Here is a 22,823-nt window from a genome sequence, read left to right on the forward strand (position 1 = left end):
ATAAACTCATCCTGAACACTAAGCAGTTGGAAAAATCATTCAGAAATATATGCACACGCTGCTATCCAGCAAGAACCTGGCAGTTGTAAAAGAACTTTCATGCTATACCAAACCATATTTTTCTCTCTTTGACCCATTTTGCACATACCAAAATGCTTTTATAAAACCACAAATTCCTGAATCAACTTACCTTTACGAATAGAATATTAGCAATTATGTATCTGCCTTCATTAATTAAAACCACTTCCAAAAGCTGACTCATGATTCTGTGCAACATAAATTTTGGAGGTTGCTTTAAGGTGTGTTCTCCTAACCCATTATCAAACTTTTCCAAAGGCAGTGAAACAGCAGCCAGCACAGGATTCTTTCAGAGGGGGATACATTCCTGCTTAAAGCAATATAAATCACCAAGTGTGAAGCCTTTCCTGGGTGACCATAGGTTGTGTAGAATTACACAAGCTCATTTGCAGTTAGCTCTTTTGCATATTGCAAACCAAGACAGCAAAATTTAACACAAACTAATCCTGTTCTGTCAGAGGCTTAGAGCTTGCAATAAGGTGTTTTTCCATGGCTATCAGAAATAAACCAGATAGGTAAAGGATGTATCCATGAGCAGCACTTAGTTCCACATCAGCAATTACAACAGGTCACAGTCATTCTGTAAGAGAGAATATTCTTCAGACCCCCATGGAAAGAACTACTCTTTAAGTTCTTCCCTGAGGACACAAGAAAGTACTACCATTCTCCCTTAAATGCAAACGTTTTTAAAAACAGCAGATATTGATGCTCAGGTCAAATCTGGATCCATAAATATTCTTTTAATCCTCACATTGACTCAGGATCATAGCTTGGGGTAAATCCAAGTGAATTAGAAAATTTCATCATATTCTGGCTTATGTCAGTGTACTCATATATCTCACAAGTTATGCCATCAAAAAGTAGAGCCAAGTGATTCACAAGTTCATGTCTTCCAAGATGAGTCCTGAATATGTGACAATTCATTTTGGTTTGGCAAATGGAAAGTTCTGGTACTGGTTTAAGAGATCTTCATATTGAGGATATCACCAACAGAATTTTTAAAAAGTTTTGTTTCAAAATTAAACACAATTAAAAATATATTGAAAGTGGCATTAAAAACTATAGCATGAATATTACCTACAAAAATTTTAGGCGTTTTCTATGGCTATATTTTCATGTGTGCAACTCAACAGTTATGACATTTAATAGCAGTTGAAGCTAATGTACACACAGAAAATCACAGGGATGGTCTCTAAGTGTCAGGATATTGACTATCAGAAGTTGTTTGCCATTCAACAGCTGTATGACTCAACTTTAAAGATGGATTTTTAAGAAACAATACATTTTGTTACCCTAGTGGCCTCACCCTTCATAGTGTCTAAAGGTTTTCATTTGTCTCAAGTAAATATTTCATAATAGAAATTATTCCATATATTTATAATGTCACAAGCATATAAAAATAGCCATCTATTAAATGTGCACAGGTTCAAGAAAATTTTTTCCTGCAAAGATGACTTTTCCATACTTCCTCCACTATGGCTGGATGTAAAGTACATTACAAGTCACAGGGCAGTGAGGGAAAGGCCCTCCCTCCCAAGCCAGCAGGGAAGTGCTAGAGTCTCAGCACATCCCCAACAACATTTCCGTTGACCTTTTCCACACGTAAACGAGGCTCCAACTCAAAGGACACCCCTCATCTCCCAAGCAACAGCCACAACCCTCCTCAGTCCTTACTTTGCAACAGCTCACAATCCCTTGCCTAAAGATGTTAGGTAAACTAGAAACACCTTCCGAAGAAATGCAGCCTTTCTTTGCCATCCTTTTATTTTCTCCAGCATCAGGTCAGCTATGTTTGTACTATTTCCCAGGTCACCTAATTTTCAAACTTCCAAAGTACGTGGAACTCTGAACAATGGAAGGGCTTTTCACTTGACCCATAGAACAAGGAGAGTTTCTCTACAGTGTCACTAATGTCACCAGCTCTCAGACATTAACTGCAATCTTTGCCAATACACTGGCACACACAGCTATACAGCTAAAACAGATATGGTTAAATATCAGCTTTGTGTAGCACCTCCTCTCAAAATGGTGCTATTTCCATAGACTTACATACCTTGATAATTCATTTTGGTACCTTCTAAAATCTAGGATTTGGTACCTGAATTATAGAAAGATTACCTACTATTTTAAAATGAATATTATGATTGAACATTAAATACATTCTGTTAAACCAATTTTGAATTCTACACGTTCTTTTAAAATGTCAGTGCCATCATCACATCCAAGACACTGAAAAAAACCCATTCACTGCAGCGATTACTCCCTGTGCTGTGCTAAGGAATTATACTTCCAGCAAGCAAATTATGAGTTATTTCTGAGATAATATTTTTATTTATGATTCTTATATTCCTATATTCAAAAAGGAAGTGTAAAGTGAATCGCCCAGTCCTTCATTTCTTCAGCTTCTTAAAGACTAAAAACCTATCTTATTTTGTGCACCCTGTATGGAATTTAAACCATTGGAAATCATGCTCCTATGAAAAACTATTGCTTCAGTAAACTAGAAAATTAAAGATTCACTTCTTAAATGAAAACAAAGAAAAACCTCTCATCTAAAACCCCTATACTCCTAAAAACAATTAATCTTATTTCATAAAAAAACTGTGTTTTCTATTGCCAGGACCATGCCATCTAATTAGAAATTTGAAATTGTAAGAAAACTTGGGTTCTTTAATCCATTGTATTTCCATAATGTAAATGAGGAACAGACTTCCTTTAGAAGTCAGCTTTGCATTTTTACCAGATACTCTGGAAAAAAATTAAATCACAACAGTAAGAGAAGTATGGATTATCTTTTCACAGAACTTTAAAGCAATATATTAACATGTAATAAAATAATAGCATCAAACTTTGTTGCACTTTTGTTTTCAAAGCTTCTCAACAACAAATCTTTTTTATGTTACCTAAAAGCATAAACTAATATTTAGTTCTTTTTAATATCTAGTAAAAATATAATCACTTAAACATAGACACCTTCTCTGAAAACAACAGCTTTCACTTTTAAAGATTTAAGAATCTTTAGGAGAAAAAATACCAGAACAGGGAAGGCATTTTGAATCAAAAAATTTTCCCCATTTCTCTGCTAATTTCAATTCTAATCACAGTAGCAGTCTTGCAATTTACAGTAGCAGTGAAGTTGTAACTCTTCTCCTGCACATTACACCTGAAGACTTCCCGTAGCCATTTGGGTTTTAGATTAATGGTACATGATAATATTCCTATTTTGAAAAGGTTTCTCCTCATTGATCCCACACCTTCAATTTTTAAATATTCTTTCTTCTTATAGGGTATTCCAGAAGTGTTTTGCTTTATGTCAATGGTCATGCATTTGGGTTGCAGCACTGCAGGCAGGGGTACCAATCAGAGGAAAGACAGATTTTTCAAAGAAACGTGAGACTTTCCTTATTTTTTGTACAATTCTACAGCCATGACATAATTTTTTCTTTTAGGTTCCTAATCCAGATATAATTTCATGACCTTTCTCTTAATATATAGTATGTCACCGCGTTCAATCCTCAATGATTTAGTAATATTATACCTCCCATACACACAAAATCAAACATGGCTAGGTCAGCTGTAGTACTATCAACACAATCTGCTTTGAAAACATAGCCCTCACATTACTATTGTTATGAAATTTTACTATCCATGTCACACCACTAGATTTATTTGGCACTTGCAGTCATGACTTGTTCTTCCGGAGGAATTCCTCTATAATTGAGCATTAGTTATTGTACCATTAAAATGCAGCGTTTCCGTAAATTTTAAACAGATAACACCACTTTCTAGCAAGTGTTTTTTTAGATACAAGTTTATTACCTAGTTACAGGGAGGGAAAAAAAAAGTTGGCTAAAAAAGTTTTTCCTTTTCTAGTTAAAATAAAATAAATGAGGTTAACAGAAAACATCCTGCCATTGCTCCCAAAGGAATATTCTCCAACTACAAATGAGTGAGGGCCATTTCTGTAAATGTAAGTATTTTAAAATCTAATGTAATAATAAATAGTTATACAACATACATTTTCTAATGTGATCTTTTGGATATTTATACTATAAGTATTGATACTTTATAAGTATTTTTATCTATTTCTTTCATTTGTGGGTTGAGGTTCAACCTTATTAACAATGGCAACAGTCCAATGACCTGGTAGAAATATGCAGTGGGCACAGATTGCTTCAGCTCCAGGGCTTACTCATATTTCAGATGAGGAGTGGGCCTGTGCAGTTGAACTATTATTTTTCCACAAAAATGCCAAGAGACTGGGATGAATAGGCTCCTTTCATTATGCTCTGAAGGAAGAGGAAGACTAAAAGGTTCATGGCGAATTGTGTCCTTGCATAAATGTCAGAACAAAGCAAGGCTCCGTGTAAAAACATTTTCTTTACAGTCTTGGCAAGTATTTCCCTAAGAAATTCTGAAGAATTAAGCTTATGATGTCAGACGTACTTTAGTGAGTATGAAGGATTAATATTTTGTATCTCTCTGCTGATCTGCTCACCACTATGGGAACCCAAGGCAGAAGTAAACTTTTGGTTACTTTAACCTTTCCTTAAAGCAGGGTACAGAATCATCATAACTCAAACCCTGAGTTCAGGATGCTGACTGATCAGAAAGACTGGCCCTTAGGCATGTAATGTAAATAACACTGCTTGCTGAAATCTTATTTCCATCCAAATATACATGCCAAAAGCAGAACAAATCCCTCAAGATCATTAAGAAGGCCAAGGATTTAGTGGGATTTTACCATGTAGACTAACTTAGTCAATATTGTAAAATTAGGTGTAGAATTAACAATATTAATTTGCATTGCAAATAATATTCTTGTTTATATGAAAATATATATATGTATATATCAAGTATCAGATTGCAGTATTATAAGTATTTTTTACTAGATTGTAATCAGCATTACATCATGTCCTCTTTAACAAAATAATATTTAATGGGCAACATGTAAATGCAGTGCATTATAAAGAACTCATGGAGTAACTCTCAGTTAGGGATAGAACAGTAATTTAGAAGAAAAAACAACAATTTTTACTTTAAAATAAATACTAATCTCAAAATAACTTACAACTGTAAACTCTTTCAAAGTTTAACATAGCACTCTATGGTTCAAATTTAACTTCTAAGGTTTACATTTAAATCCTTAGAAGTATTGCAAAAAAGTTTGTATAAATAATAAGTAAACAAAATAATCAAAGGTGAATTGCCTTGAGAATAACATCAGGCCAACAACTAAAGCTGCTGTGGTTCAAGTATGGGAATGAATGAATAGCTTCACTCTGGACTACACTCTCACCATTTGACTGTGCTACCATTTAGCATTCAAAGCCACTGCCAATACAGCATTTACCTGAGTCAAACTTAGGGCCCACAACACTTTGGCTTCAATTAGCATTCCAAAGCTCTCTTTGGAACAAATCACACATACTGTGAATTTCTTCCTGAACTAGGCATCGTTCCCTGCATTTGTATTTTAGTTGTCATTACTCAGTAGCAAATCCTGTTTTCTATTTCTTTCTGTGTCCTCTGCCACAGTTTATTTCTGACTTTACTTCTGTTGCACTACTTCTGAACCACATGGCAAACACTTTCAGCAATGATACAGGTTATATAAACATTCTCGACCCAAGGGGTCTAGTAACCCTTTGAAAGTTAGAGATAACTGTGCATTTCACTATTAAACCAATACCTGCCAAGTGAACTTTCCTATGTCAATGTCTGACATAACATAGACACAACAAGCACTTTCAGGTTTTTTTCCCTAAAATAAAACAGTTTTACTCAGTCATTTTCAATTTGACTTTACTTTGGATATACTGCAATCAAATTAATTCTGACAAAGTAATAGAGTTTGGGCTGATGTTTGGATGTGACACCACTAAGGAAATCTGTGCTGCAAGAAGGAAGTTTAACAGCTGCTTCTGGAGGAAGCATCTTTATCACTGAGTCAGAAAGGAAGCAACAGCTTAGCATAATTTTAAAGGCAGCTCCTCTGTCATAGGCATCATCACTCAGTTGACGTGTAAAAACCATTTATAAATATTAGCAATCATCTGGCATTTTTCAAAAGAACAGGAAAGTTAATCCTGTTTCCTGACTGAGTTCTGTATTGCATAATTACATTCTGACTACCTAAGTTCCCCTGCAATTTCAGTTAATTACAGCATTATTCTTACTTCCTGTCCTAAAATTATTTGTGTAGTAACTATATCCTACCAGAGTGGAAGATGAAGTAAGCTCTGTGAATTATTTTGATTAACATGTAAAATGTTGTGCTATCATCTCACACAAAACCCCACTACATACTGGATATTATTTCTAACTAAAAAATAAGTGTGAAACTTTTCAGCAATTACATTAATGCTCAGTAGCCCACCTCTCAAGGGATGCTTGTGTTACTTGACTAATAGATATACATCTGTACATAACTAAAAAATATTAGTTCAGCCTTTTAGTGAACATAAGAAAATTAAAAAATCTTAGACCTCTACATAGAGGTAAAAAGTATACAAGAATAAGACACATAGTATACATGAAAATATAGTCTTTTTTTTTCTAGCCATTGCCTTTTCCTTTATAACAGAGTAGAGGTAACAGTGTAGAGAGCAATTTTACCCAACTCATCCAGTAAAAACTACTGTTGCTAGTTCTGAGCATTGGAAAATCGTTATATTTTCTTGGCAACCATAAACTTAGAAGCATAACTATTTGGGAAGCAACAGGAATATTTTCAGCAGAAGAAGCAGGGCTGCCCAACTTTATAGCAAAATTATATCTTAGCTATTACAGGTGTTAGATGCTATTCTTAGTGTCTAATATAAAAAGATGACTTTCATTCACTTTTGGTGCAAACTCTAATTTTGTAATTAACAGCAAGCCCTCTAACAGCTTCTATAGCACAGGGTTTTATCCCTGAACTATGCCAAGCAGCAGCCATAAATCAGTCCATCATAAATTTCCTCATTCCTCCTAAACTCATCCTGACTCTGCATAAATTCCTCTGTACTGCCTCAATGCCTACTGTTTTCTTTCACATCTCTCTTTTCCACCCAGCAATGCTTTTATATTCCACTTGCACATAAATTACTTTCCTATCTGAAAGTACCCCACTTTTCCTGTCCCCTGCTTCTCCTTCTAATTGTTGTGATATCCACAGGAACTCCCAGGAACAGAATTAAGCCATTTCCATAGTCACTTTTTCTTCACGGTCAGTCTCCATCTCCCTTTCTCTTTTCTAAACAGCTCCCCTTCCCTCTTTGTAAGCAAAGACTCAGCAAGAATTGCATCTGGTGTTACTTCCACATTCTGCACTTTTTAACATCTTTCCTTGTCCTGAGCACATAACAATTTCCAGCAATGTTTTGAGCATTACACAGAAATTGAGACATGTTATTTCTACATTCTTGCAATTGCCAATCTTCAGGTCATGCACCAGAGCCTATTTGTTCTCATACATGACTGAGAAGAAATTATTAAGTTATTGAAGAAATTAAGTGTTGTAAATCCTGTGCCTTCGAAACAAGTATTTGGAAAAGGTCTCTATGTTTTCTGAGGAGGAAAAGGCTGGGCTTCTGTAATTATATGGCTGTTATATTTTCTAATGTTTATAAAATGGCAGAATGGGAACACAAAAATAAGTCTACATAAGCACATGAATAAAAACCCTTATAGGCACGTGCATTTAAAATTGTAGGCAATGCCAGTTCAGGGAATTTACAGTGCTAGAACATGCTGCATCACTGCCTGCCCAGAAGAACAACTCTGCTTAAAAGTTGGTAGGGGGTGTCTTTGAGTTTTTGTTTGCTGTTTGTTTTGGGAGTTTCTTGTTTGGGTTTTTGGTTTTGTTTCAGTTTTGTTTTGTATTTTTTTGTTGCTGTTGGTCTGGTCTGTTTTTTTGTTGTTGTTGTTTTTGGGTTTTTTCTTAAAGTTTCACTCTCTGCATGCTTGTTTTGGAGCTCCTAAGCAGTGGGGAGTTCACACAAATGAGTTAAACACCTCCCATGCACTGAAGCAGTCTCCAGCCCTCAGGAGATCTTTAGCCCAAGGAAGTGGAGAAATATCTGGCCGGCAAATTTTACATGCTGAAAGGGGCCTCCTCTGCCTCACTGCTAGTATGGTGGCAAGACCCTCTTATCCCTCATCAGCAGAGGAAAATCCCTTCCACATTAAGTACAATTATAGGTGAAAATTGGCTGCCAATTTTTGAAAATCTGTCACTTTAAGTTTTAAGGGAGGTGGTTTCCGTTTCAATTTTAAATATATCTCACCCATATGGGAATAATACACAATCAAATCCAATATTTTTCCTACTGCCTAGCAGCTAAGTTATTTACTTGACTTTAACAAGACGTTTCTTTCCTCTTCCCAAGTTTGAGAGCAAGCACAGGCTGAGATGAGCTGTGCTGCTCTATTAGCAGGCAGCTGCTTCCAACTATTTATTTGAAAAGGAGGAGATCTGTATGTTAGGTGGGAAGGGGGAGACAGTATAGGCTGGGGAAAGAGGGGAAAAAGTCAAGCTTTGCATTTTTCATTGTCATAAATAATAAGTTTGAAACATGGGAATAGAAAATAGGAAACTTTTAGTGACTTGACACACCTCTATCCTACTGCTGGAAAATTAAGAGAGTTCCATAAGCTGCATCTCCCTTGAACTAAAAACAATGCACAAAGGGTGCTAAGTTAGCCATGCAGATATAATGACTACTTAAAAAATGCCACTTGCATGCTGTGCCAATCTGCATGTTCAACCTACATCTGCTCTTAAGACACTACAATGAAGGCAAAACAGAGTTTGATTTCGAACCCTGCTTCCCCCCCTCCCCATAATGTGGAAATAAAAATATAGCATGTTTACTATTTACAACTTCCTTCTCAGGAGACACAGGTAGAGAATTCATGCTTTCCAAAATGTAACCTTACACATCTGGCCAGTAAACATCTGGATATTTATCTTCACTCATCATTTCCTTCAGTAAGTCCAAAAACTGTCAGTTGTTTCAGCTGAGATTCAGCCCAAGGGAGTACAAAAAAAAGTTACATCCTTCTTTTGTCCAGGTTTTATAAACTGCTTTTTACCTTCTTCCCTGGGATATCAGTAAGTATAAAAATAAGCAGTCTGGATTCCTCTGACTGTGGCTTTTATTCTATGACTATGAACTTCTGTAGTCACAGGGTGCATACATATGCAATTGAAGTAATTATACAGCCACATCTGCATTGCATGCATAACATCCTACACCTTTAAACAAGCTTATATATATATATGTGTGTATATATATATATATACACACACATACACATATATCACATATTTCCAGTACATACACAAATCAGAAGAATACAGAATGATTTGTGAATAGACTATATAGCAAAATTTATACCAATTAAACTTCAGACAGACAAAAATAAGGAAATTTATGATTAAGCAAAAGAAACCAAAACTTCATTTACAGAATCATTGTAATGGAAGGACTGCCATTGGTTTGAAGGTCCCAGCCTGAGGAACTCATCCCTGAGTTAGTCCCTTGCTCTGCCACTGTGCTAGGAGAGTCCTATCTGCTTATGCTACCCTTCCCCTCTTTTGCAGAAGGGAACAATGAAACTCAGCTCCATTGCAAAACATTTACAGTTTAACTTAAGGAAAATGTGAATAATTTATGAATCAGTTTTTCTTCCTGTTCAGTAATTTAGACACTACTGTATTTAAAGTTTCCATATCTCTGTTCTGATATCCAATCTGAAATTGCTTTGCAAAAATTTTCAGACAAGAAATGAAAAATTCAAACAACGTACAGTGTTTTTTTGAAATTTTTTGTTTAGCTGAGGTTGCATGCACTTCTTGCCAAAAATTTCTCTGAACCAGCTTCATGTTTTCCAACTTAACTCTGCTTGATGAAGTTGAAGTGCTTTTACAAAAGAGGTAAACATAATAATCATAGCCATGTCTAAAGGAAAAAGAGCAAAAATTAATATTGTGGCCTCCTAAAATTCAATCATTTAGTATGAATTTATTGTATATGTGTACTCTGAACACTTTGCATGTTGTCATTTGTCCCATAGGAATGCTGCAAGGTGTTCATGACTCAGATTCATTTTAACCATATGGTCCAAGGGAATCTGCTAATGATCTAACAAGATTACTTACTAAATTCTGCATTTCTCCACAATATTTTTAGATATATTTTTCAACTTTAAATCAACCAAACCCCGCCCCCCATGTTTAAGTAGCAAAACAACATTTATAATTTAAAAAATCATATTAGCATGAGTGGGTAAGAGACATCAGAAGAGGAGCAAATCGGGGAAGAGTAGGAAAGAATTGAGTGTTGGCTTTGACACGTTCACTCATTCCTGCTTCACATCCATTCTAGTCAATGAACAGCCCAGGAAGAGTTCCTTTCTTATATTGTTTGGGGATTTTTTTTAATTACCTTAATCTCCAGTCAGAAGTACATTAAGCTAAAAGACCACTTGGGGTGAAAAACTTTTATTTTTAGTTCTGTAACACAGTACAGGTTACCATATTTTAAAAAATACAAGATTCTTTTTTTATATCTACAAAATTTTAGGGTCTCAGTAGCTGTATGTGTTAATAGTGACTAAAATTTAAAATAAAATAAAAGAAAGCATAAAAACATGTAAAATATATGATGCACATATAAAGCATATATTTTTCTTACACCACTGTGATGTAAAACCAATAAAATCCTACCTTTTTGCCTCAATTTAACAGGCCAGTTTCCAGGTGATGGAAGCCATGAACATGAGATCATTGATGTCTGAAATGATTCCTTGTGAAAACATGTCACATGCCATAGTGTTACTGCAGGCTGAGAGTTTGCACTTCCCTTTCCATACTTAGCTATAGCTTTGACCCTCCTGAACTTACAAAAATAAAGTGACAAGGTATGCTTATAATAACAGTGATATTTATGATATTTGCTCATTAAATTGAAAGGAATTCTTCTACTTTTATAGAAGTTAAAAGTAGCACAGGCAAATCTCTCTTGTGTTTTACAAGGTCACATGTCCAGGTTGAACGACACAGTCTGAAGCAACAGCCACACCATTTTACTCTCAGTGCGTGTAATGTCCTCATCAGAAGGGCTGAGAATGGCCACAGTTTTTTCAGAAGGAAAATTTTTAAGGGTTTCTGGAAAATTACTAACTAGATAGAATAAAGAATTATCCTCCTGGACCCCACAAAATCTTTCACTTCCTCACACATACATACCAGTATGATTTGATCAGTCACAATTTTTGTTTCCCAGCAGCAAAAAGAAATTTCTTCTTCCCATGCAGCCCTCAAAATAAGTAGCCCAGAGGCCATTATCTAGTACGTAAATGCAAGTACTTTACAAAATCTAACTATAAAGACCATAAAACAGCTGAGTGACTCCTATTCAAGATATCTTTCATATAGCTTTATACATGTGAACATTTTAGATATTTTCTTTCAACAGGATGCTGACATTCTATTTCGCACCTCTCCATTTATAATAAAAAAGTAATTTTACTTTAAAAATAGTTAGCATTGATGAATTTATTCAGGCTTGACATTTACTGATCCTTGAGAAAAATTAATTGAGAAATAGTGTCAGTTATTAAAAAAAAAGTTCTACCAGAAAAGCATTTACTGATAATTTTAGCTACTAAAAGAAAATAAAAAAGGGAAAAAATCTGGTTGAAATTTTAATTAAGTTATATCTTCCACCAGCATGCTATCAATTTAGATAGAGTGTGATGCAGAAAAGATTGCCCTTCCTACATTCAAAAAGCAGTTTTGGCAGTTTAAATACTTTATTAAGGCAATAAAGATGCATTGAAGGAAGCACACATGCAAAGAGCATTGCCCAGATACAACAATGTTCTTTCTGCTCCAGACACACATAAAATGCTAATTGCCAATCTTGAAAAGTAAAGTATTTTAAATGGTAATGGCCTCACTAGATTTTTTGCAAGCAAGGAAAACTATTACAGACATTGAGCTTCTGGAAACCCGAGTAATACCCTGAAAGCAACAGCCTGCCTTTCGGGGCTTGGGATGGAATGCACTTTTATTCTGGGTTAAAAAGGCATTCTAACTTTCTTATTGTTCTTGGTCCTAATACTGTAGAAATGGGATATTTTAGCCATGTCCTACTGGGGAACAGAAATGTGATTCCAAACCCTTCAAAGCGGCACATCTGCTTAGGAGGATTGCTGGGTCTGTGTCACGAACTCACATGTCCCAGCCACACAATCACATATGTGCCACAGGAACCACCTTACCTTTCCCTGCATGTAGACTGTCGAGAGGCTACAAAGCTAAATTCTGCACAGTTTGAAAAGAAACTTCAAAAGAGCTGTGTGAAGTTGCATCTTCACAGTGTATATTAGCTAAAGTGCTGCTTCAGGGTGGAAACAGAACAGTGTTCTGTTCATTTCTTTCTCCATGCTAAAACTATACAGACTGATAGAGCAATAACGACCAGGCAATTTTTACTAGCACAGAAGGAGAAAAAGACTTTTTGTAACAGAGAAAGCACAAGCATCTCAGTGGGCTATCTGTTTTAACAATGCCTTTCATTCCTCTAGACCTCTCCTTCTACTTTAAAACTGTGACAAAAAAAAATTAGTTACCACTGTTAGCTGTTTGATGAATTATATGGAGTGTGCTTTTATTCAAAATCTAATTCCTTACAATCACAGTTTCACATCACACATTAAAAAGATGTGAAAAAGATGTGTCTGTTTGGTACCTTTTACTGCTGATCTGCTGATTTCAACAGATTGATGTAACATGCAGGTGACAAACTCTTCTAGCAAGAGTGTGCAGAGCTGCTGTATCATAAACTGAGGTGGCATTTCCAAAATCAACGCAGTTGGTTTCGGTTTGAAATGAGCCTAGATTAAGTGATTTTTTGCAACTTCTTCAGGAAACAGATATTAACCTTTAGCTGAAGGAACTTGATTTCAAATTAAGTCAAGGGAAACAGAAATATATATTCTCAGGTGGGCTTTCACTTACACATGAAATACAAGTTTCTAGCATAAGATACACATTCAAAGTTTATGACAAAAATAATTAAAAGGAAGAGAAGATAGACATAGCTGGACTTCTCTCCTTGAATGAGTAGTTGAACTATCAAACGTACAGTTCTCTCTCTTCAACTTATGAAGTCACCTGATTGCAGATGGTTCTATAACATTTAGGAAGCCAAACAGTGCACAACAGAAGTATTTCAAACCTTTTTTCAGGCAAAACTTCAGTAAGATCTTCAAACTATTCAGAAGAATTAGCTTCTTCTCTTCCACACTAACTACAAAAAGATTCACTTTAAAACTTGGATAATTCACATTTTACTTTATGTTCTGTAACACCTTAAAAAACACAAGTGTTATGCACCATTTCATTGGTTTTCAGCAGCACACTTGAAAAAGCATGTCAAATGAACTGTTTCCCTGCACAGTGAATTGGACGCTTTCGTACTCACATCTCCACTCAGATGAAAAGGATTATTTTTTTTTCTGTGTTTAGAATTTGAATACAGCCTAGAGGGCAGCAATAGCCAAGGATACAAATGTGTAAAGACAGCTGAATTTTTGAATGGCCAACCCATGCTAATTTATAACAAACTTTCTTCTCCCACTTCACCACATTTTCTAATGTTTTACTGAAAAAGCATGTTGCAAACTTGTTTTTGTATAAGCAGATCCAGAACTTTTTCCTTAATCTGTGCACTCAGGAAAAACCGAGGCACTGCAGGTAGGAAAAAAGATGAAATTCTACACTCCAGACACCCATACATCTAACTAATGCATATCTAGAGAGAGAGCCTCTAGAATGCCAATGTATTATGTCAATCCTCAAAGTAGGAAAATACGTAAGACTTTAAAAGATTATTAACCTTGTGCTGGACACTTTCCCAACCATAAAATGACAAACAAGGAAAACAGAGGAATAGTTTCTTTTTCATTTTGTACTGGGGAGCTCGCCAGATCTTTTCATGGTGGGAGCTTGAGAGAAGATGAATAGTGCTGAGAGGAGATGGAATTAGCACCTGAATTTTGGCATAAAAATTGTGTCATAATATTGTCAGCTCATGCTTTCATTACCATGTATTTCATGATTTTTAACATACATTGTGTCTGGAATCAGAAAAAAAAAAAAAAAAGATTGCTTTTGTACTTTATCAAGGTCTAATCCATAACAGTTGGGCCTTTCTCTCTGAGCATCCTGCAGGGAAAAAAAATTACCAGATATTTACAGAAAACCTACAAGAATCATGGCAAGTGTACTGTTGAACCCAGACCATGGAGTTGAACTCCTCACCTACAGCAACAAGCCATGTCGTCCCCTTCACTACATTGTATTCCCACTCCGGACCACATCCTAGAGCAGCTAGAAAGAGCCAAAACTCCACAGCCAATCACTTTTGTCTGACATCCAAACTATTGGCAGATTTGTTACTACCATTATTCTTAATTATTTCTGACATTTAAAATATTTAGAAAATCCATTCACCCATAAATGTCTTTAGGATATTCAAAAATTAAAACTAAGAAAAAACTCCCTAATGGATGCCCTCTTATTTCCATCTTCTGAGCTCTTCAGGTTACAAAGAATTTTCAGAAAGACAATTATTATCTTACCACATGTAAAGTAAAATAGGAAGAGGCTTTTAGCTATCTGCATATGCCACAATAAAATTAACAGACTAAATGAGTCAACCTCACCTAATATCAGGACATTATTCTTGCCACTACACAAGAAATTAGTCTTTCAAACAACAGGAACTTGTTATGAACAATAACAATCTGAAAACAATACAAGCAGGCTCCTATAATTTTATGGGACCCTAGACATTCCATATCAGGAAGCCTCATTGCAGCTGATGGAGTTTTCAGGTGAACTTTCTCAAGAAAATGTATGTTTTAATATGAAAAGGAATGGTAACATCTTGATTTGATAAGGTTGACTTTGGTCTTCTACAAATTCAGTGTCCACTCAAAAAAACTGACAGGCATATAGTAAAGGAACACCTCTTCTTGTAAAAGCATAAGAGAATGTTAAAAGACAAGTTAAAAAAACCAGGAATATAAAAATAAAAAAATATGTAGTTTATTTACAGTCAATTTAAATGGCAATGAATGAGTCAAAATCACTTGAACTATGTACTTATTTTCAATTCATGTTGTATTGTCTTCAGTATTAGACTAGAATCAATCAGAAGATGAAATAGAAAATATGACAAGCAGCTATGACAATAGCTTTTGCTATTTTTGTGAGGCTAGTAAGGACAGCATTTTACTATCCTGCTCTCATAAACCCCTTTAAAAAATAACAAAAAATCGACTGACAGAACAGCAAAAAAATGTTCTCTGTATAATTCACAAGAGGAGAATATTTGTCTCTTAATGACTGTGTATCAATTCCCTTTGCAATCAACACAAGCTGTGACAAGAAAAAGAGCAGAGCCTCCTCCAGTCACTTGACAGCTCCCAACATTTTCTATCTTTCACTAGGGTGAAATTAAATTTGTTTCATTTTGGATAATCAATATGGTACTGAATTTCTAGTTAGGTAAACAATTGTATGCTTCCACATGCAAAACTAAGCCTAAAAATACCACCACCAACCCTACCTTCTCCCCTCCCTGGCATGTAAAAGGTAAAAGAGCATCACAATTTTCTGTATTTCTAGAGGAATACAGATTTTCCTGAAAAGCAAACCTTGTAAGAAAAGTCAGACATCATGTTATTATAATGAAATTCCCATAAATCCAAAACCCTATAAATAAAAAACTACTTCAATGTAGTATCAATTGCTAATATAACATCTACATAACAAGTCCATGCTAATATACTAAGTTCAGACAAGTACATGACAAAATGCAGATGAAAGAGGCACTTCAAAGGCAGGAATGGATCAGATAAATACAGACAGTACAGTCATATGATTTCAATACACCCTCGAAAAATTATCAGTAAATATAGATGGTGAAGAGACTTTGAGCCTCTGAGCTGCGTTTTCCTCTAACAAGGTTAAACTCTTCTCCTCAAGCAACAACAAACACTGTATTGCACTAGGGTCCAGTAACACATTAGGATTATCATTACTACACAATACATACATAATTATCAGAAAGAACAGGACTGGCTTTTACTTTTGCACATTCCAGTTGTTTTAATGCCATCTATCTTGAGACACTACCTGTGCCTATTTATCCACTCTGGCTCCTTATAAAACAATGAGTTACCTGCCAGTGCACTACTGACTCAGAAAATTTTCTGCTCTCTCTCAAGTCTCCACTTAATCCCATAGATTCTCAGTTAGCACATCTGGCTTATGTCCTGCTCTGTGGCTAAGTTGACCCCTATGACTACTGAGTTGAATTTTTGAGAAAGAAAGGCAACACAACCTTGTTTGTTAACATGGTTTATTTCAGCCATCCACACAGCCTCCCTACTTGATATTTTTTTCAGGACTGAGTGGGTTGTGAACTGCAGCATGGTGTAGGAAAGAGCAGCCAGAAACTTCTGAAGTCAGTTCTGCTGCTGAAGGAACTGTAACAAAAGACGCTCACTGGGAGAAGAGGCAGAAGCAAAATAAGTCATGGCTAAGAGAAACACCCCTCTAAAAGAAATTCTTTAAAACAGGAGTTGAAAAGTTTACAAAACTTCCTATGATTTGAAGTCTCAGAAAGAAAAACTTCTCAACATCCTCAGCTGAGACATTTTGCCACAGTCTGAGGCATGGTCTTTTGAAGGACAATGCCGACATTAGTTTTCAGGGTTTCCCTCTTTGTCCTCTGACCCTTCAGAAGCTGGACTTAGCCAAAAGGTCAGTTTTGTGGGGTGGGAGAATCTGAGAAGCTTGGAGTTGATTGCTCTACAATACACCTGGTGTAGAAGGCTCATTTCTCATCCACTATAAATAAATTCAAAATTATTAAGAGACACGCCATTAACTCGAAATGTTATGTTGCAGCTGGGGAATCTGCTGAGGATATACTCATCAGCTGAGGTCTATTTTATGACCTCACATGTAACTCAAACCATCAGCGCATATTGGCTCGGCCCTTGGCTGACAGGGACCATGTCACGTATCCCGCAGGGCGGCTGGAAGCCACCAGCGGACAATGGGGCGAGCGGCTGACACCGGCCAGCAGGGCCCGGGCAGAACAATGCAGCTGCTGCAGGGCTTGGCCCTGCTGAAGGAAACTCACTTCTCCCAGGTTGTCTGAGGGGAGGGACGCTGAAGCAATGGAAATTCCCCAGCAGTAAAGGAGAACAAAAGAAGAGGTGTTGGAAGCTGCTGTTAAGAAGAGACAGCTTCTTCCAGGGCCTGACAGAGGAGAGGAGATTCCCCCAGCTAACAGAAACACACTCTGTTCTGCAGAATGTGATCCTCTGGGAAGTGTAGATTAAAAACTACTCCTTTACAGAGCACCAGAGCCTTGCAATCCCCCACTATTCCCCACTGGAGCACAGGGTTGAGCACACAGCTGTAGCCAAGGGACCTGCTCAGGCCAGGGGTGGCCCTGGATCCAGCAGAGCCCCCCAACAGCAGAGCTGGGCATCAGACACCCGCAGCCAGGAGCTGGGCTGTGCACCAGCACCAGTGTTTTTGCGTGGATCTGGAATTCTCTAGATTTCCCCCTGTGATTAAAAGGTGTGGCTGCTGAAGAAATCAGTTTACAAAGCTTCCAAATTCCTTGCTGCGGTTGTTATTTGTCTGCAACAGGAGTGTCCCTGAGGCCAGGGCGCGGGGAGGGCGTGCTGGGGCTCAGCGCTGCTCTGGGACCACCACATCCCCCTCCCTAGCAGGACTAACTCTACAAGGTCTCTGCACCTGGAGACGAAACTTAAGGAGTAATCCATACATGCTAGATGAAAATACCTGGAAAAAATCCTTCAAACCCACACATATCCTTCCCTAAAAAAGAAAAGTTTTAAAGTAAAACCTGTGATTTTATAGCATACTTTTTTTAGTAGTACAGCCATTATGGGTGTTTTTACTGAAAAAAAGGGAAAAGTTACACTGATTTATAAATTCATTAAAATGCCACGAGAAAGAGCAGGGTCTAAGTAGACCCGTTGACTGCCATAGCTTTTGGATCAGACCCAGAAGAATGCTGGAATAAGTGGTGAAGCATTTTATTTTCTAACCTTTCAGTGGCTACTGCAAACAATGGAAAATACAAGCACATACTTAGAATAACTCTATCCTTTGCAAAATGAGATCACACCTAAAAATACTTCCTTTTGTTGCTGTATAACTTCAGTTTAGGATAATAGCTATTACACGCATAGAGGGAAGAGGAAAAAATATCTCCTCAAATGCTGGGTAAAAATTTTATATTCCATAGTAGGGTTTCTCCTACAGAAGAAACTTTAAAATCTGTAGTGATTCAAGACAATTTATGAAATAGAAGAATGAAAAATCTAGTTATTCATGGATAACATGAAATAAGGTAGTAAAAATGCCAGGGGATTGAGTTACCAAATTATTGCTTGCAGCCAGGAAAAGCTACATGATGATGATAATTCTTAGTATCAAAATTATATCAAGTTCTAAGAAACAACTAAAAATGTATCTGAATTTTAGTTTTTCAGTTTGAAACAATTAGAGCAAGCCCACACAGCTTGAACTTCCTGGGATATACATGTGCTATTAATTTTGAACTTTGCTGTAGGATCCAAGCCTGAATCACCAGGCCTGTCACTTTCTAGTGCAAAGGTGTGTTTTGTCTGCTTGTACCAGCAACTTTTCCAGTGCCCTTTCTTCTCAATTTGCAAAGATATTTTTCCTGACTTTTTAAAACCATCTCCTTGAACTTCCTCAGCAACTTGCAGTGCAGCTGACTTTTGCAGCTGTGTTGCTGCGCTACAGATTTCATCACTGTTTGACCAGTAAAGTGTTGGTTAAACTAAAATCCCCTCTTACAGTGATTTTCTACATTTTTTCATCAGTTCCTTGCTAAGTCACACGGATATAACAGCGAACAATATTTCTGTAACCCGAAGAAGAGTAAATTACCATTTATTGAATAGCTCAGCACTGACCTTCTTAAGAGAAGAGCAGCATTTTCTTACAGCTTCTTCAACTCCATTACATATAGAATTGGCTTGTTTTTATTTCTAAAACACCTATTGAGATTAATTCCAAAGTATTCCATCAAAAACAAAAACAAAGAAGAGCAAACGCAAAGTTGCTGCAGAAACAGAAATATATCCATTTCTTTAGAGAATGCAGAGATGGCCCTGTTCCCTTCTCTGCCAGTGGGAATTTTACCACTGACTCCAGAGAAAGCACAGCCAAGACAGTGATTTTCTAACACTTGAAGGCAATTATTTTTATTTTAAAACACAGGAATAGCCTCCTGCTCTTATGCAGTTCTTAGCCTGAGGCTGTAGCCCTGCCAGCACTGTTAATGTCATTGTTTGTGAAGCGTATTCCCAGTCTCCGTACACCCACGCAGGGCTCCCAGCTCCTGGCCGTGATGTCCCCCTCGACACATTGTTCCAGCTCCCCCTGCTTCCTCGCCTCCCGGCCCGTCCCCCACCATTGTTATGCCTTTACACCCACCCTGCATTGTTCTCACACCCGCCTGCCATCCCCACCTGGGAGGGACCCTTCCTCTCTCCCACTCCTCGCAGCAGCTCAGGCTCCTTTCTTACCTACTTCCATATATTCCACTGACCTACTGGTAGCAGAGCATTTTCCCTCTCTGAAAGCACATTACATAAAGTATCATTACCACATCCCACAGCTTCTGCAGGCTGTGGGCACTCAGCTTAGAGAAGCCCAGTCTAAACCCTCTTAAAAAACAAAAAGATTTTTATGTCATTGCTACAGACTTTAGGTCAGGCCCAGAGCTAGGACTGATAGAAAGTATTATTGCATTTTCAGATGTGGTATAAAAGGCTAGAGCCGATATTTCTAGGGAACAGAAATATGTAATGAGACAGACATACATGTACAGAAATGGCTGACATGATTTACACGGGCTCCATTATTTTGGCCATCTTGCTTTTTCCTGCTCCCTAGTTTGTACATCCACCAGATTCTTCTGAAATAGTTATCTGTACTTTGCTGGATTTTTCATACAGGTATATAGGGACATTGAACTCAATTTTTTATGTACTCACTCTTTTTTCCTTACTTTTTTCCATGATACTTCACTTTCTCTGTTGAACTGTTTTCAAAATGATACTCCTTCCTTTCACAACATTGTGTTTATTGTATAGAGTATGAAGCATTAACTGTTTCCCATGCTAAAAGTTTATCTTTGCTAACCCTTGGGAAGAAGAGCAGCTATAAATGCTTAGAGCAGATCAAGTATAGAAATAAAAATTAATACCTCACTTTATTAATAGATATTAATGTATTTTGTATGCCGAAACATGAAAAACTTGTTAAGTCTTACCATGGCTCATGCGATGAAAGCAGTAGTATGCAAAGTCCACTCCCAGAAGTGTCAGATACCATGTCCATGGAGAGTCCCAGGGCAGTTCAAAGAGTCTGTAGTTATTCCATACATATATGTAACTAATTAACTCAATACTTCTGAACAAAACACTGAAATAGAGATACAGAAATTTTTATCAGTAATTCTGTCAGTTTTAATTTCAGAACATTTTATATATTTACAATTTACCAGCTGGAAATCTTTTTACAACACATAAAACCACTCTCCAAGTTCTTCAACCTCTGTCAAGTGACACTACTATAGACTTCAGTGGAACCCTTGCTTAGTGTCTACAAGGTTTCTAAAATCAACTCCCACCCACTCACCACATTTGTTGTGGCATTAGGTGCACTCAAAGGCTGAAGCTTTCCTGTGCTCTGCAGGCACTATGGTGTTCCTGTTTTCCCAAGACTGGAAGAAACCCATACTTGCTAACTAGCAAGTCAGAAGTGACTGAAGAGTAGCAGCAATTACACCAAAATACTAACGTATTACATTAAAATACCTTGACTGCTTCCGTTTCAAGAGAGAACATGCAAGGGAACAGGACTTCTGGGAGCAGTGAAATGTTTGATCTGCTCATCATATCACTTCACTTCAAAAGAGGATAAATGCAGCAGGAGGAGACAAAGACCACTGCCTTTGAAAAGAAGGGGAAGGGCAACTGGGTTCTGATAAAGGGAAAGAAAAAAAAATAATGAACTTGCAAAGGCAAGGAAAGCCCCCAGACAGCTCTCACTGCCCCTGAGTCCCTTGTCTAACACAGGCTCAGCACTGAGACCAGGAGAAGGAGAAATAAAGTAGCTCTGGAATGGGCAGGCCAAACCTAGTAGCAACTCTCCACAGCTGTTCAGATTAATACAAATTTGGGTTGCCATGGTTGCACCCTCCTCTCAGCACCCTACTACCTCATTGGCCCAACTGGGGCCCTGAGCTACCTCCAAACAAATTACTTTGATTTTGCTGGATGAGATTTTGGGTGAATCAGGAAGCATTAAACCCAGGTTTGAATGGTGAGAGGCTGAGGGCACTGGGATGGCCCAGGTGACAATTAACTTAAGTAGCTGTGAAATGGTGCCACAGATGCAGATGGATATACATTTAAAACTGGCAATTTTGTAGAAGAAACCAGTCCACAGTAGGATTTGTAGCAGATTCCTCACACTGTCTCCTACTACTCTCCTCTGTTGTGTTGCTGAAAATGTAGTGGAACAGTGGTAAACTGAATTAAATCAGCCTCTGAAAAGCAGAAAATGGAAAAAAAAAAGAGAAGTAGGGGAAAGATACTAATCATAGAAAAGTCACAAATATCCTTATTTTATATATCAATGGCTGACATTCACCTCAGTTTAGGGCCTAAGAGTAAGAAATAACACACACACAAAATGTGGTTCTCAGATGTTATGCTGCTGCTGTTCTGTGGGGGGGAGGTAGAAGAATTATCAGCAACACGTTTGTACAAAGTCATGCAAGACTTTAAAAACCTATAAAACATATTCATAGTTGAAGAAAGACTCTGGGATACAAATTCAGGGAGCTTCCAAAGAACACTGCAGATAGCACCCCTGTAGACAGTACTTAAACAGAAGTGGCAACAAACTGCACATACGTTTCAGCCATGCAAAATCCCACCCAAAGGACAGACCGACATCTCTATTTCGCCTAAGTCTCATCTAGAACTTCACCTTACATTGAAATCAGCTGAAAGATTCCCTGTGCATCTCTGTCACATTTGCTCATTCTTGCCTCAGTACCACTTCTCAGAGATATTTCTTTCAATACCTTCCCTTTTTGGCTCTTTTTTTTTCAGCTAGATTATTTTTTATATAGTTGCCAGCATGGCCAGAAAAATACTAAAAATTACAAAATCAAAAAAGGATATATACTCCTTCCCCTTTAAAGACTTTTTTCACACATCTGGAAAACATCCTTGAAAACAGTCTGGCCATGCTCTGTCCTTTTGGGCAGCTGCACTGAAACAGAAGGGAAGCTCAGCAAACATGGTTGTTTCAGCTTGCAAGCCACCCCCCATGCTATAGCTGAACTCCATCTTTTTGCTTTACACTTTTTACTCAGAGCCTTTATACACCGGGCATCAGCACCTCTTCCTGTAAGTGTTTTGAATAAAGCTAGAAGAAAACACCTTGAGTTTCTGTGGTGCTAGTTTCACTATTAATGAAGGAAAAAAGTCATCTTTTAAAAATCCCAACCTCCCAATAAGAGCCTGCAAGCATAACAGTATCACATCCACCATTTTATTCTGAGAGCTGAAGCACTGCAAGCAGC

The 22,823-nt window shown here is 37.2% G+C and overlaps 1 protein-coding gene across 1 annotated transcript in view; it reads right to left on the reverse strand.

Annotated features, from left to right (window-relative positions):
- Positions 1-22,823, reverse strand: part of AGMO (alkylglycerol monooxygenase) — a 189,245-nt gene that overhangs the window by 148,335 nt on the left and 18,087 nt on the right. The window contains exon 3 of the mRNA XM_064703304.1: positions 20,496-20,647. Coding sequence (XP_064559374.1) covers positions 20,496-20,647 — 152 coding nt within the window. The remainder of the gene's footprint in view (positions 1-20,495; positions 20,648-22,823) is intronic.

The sequence above is a fragment of the Zonotrichia leucophrys genome, chromosome 2, assembly GCF_028769735.1.
Source record: "Zonotrichia leucophrys gambelii isolate GWCS_2022_RI chromosome 2, RI_Zleu_2.0, whole genome shotgun sequence".
Classification (NCBI taxonomy): Eukaryota; Metazoa; Chordata; class Aves; order Passeriformes; family Passerellidae; genus Zonotrichia; species Zonotrichia leucophrys.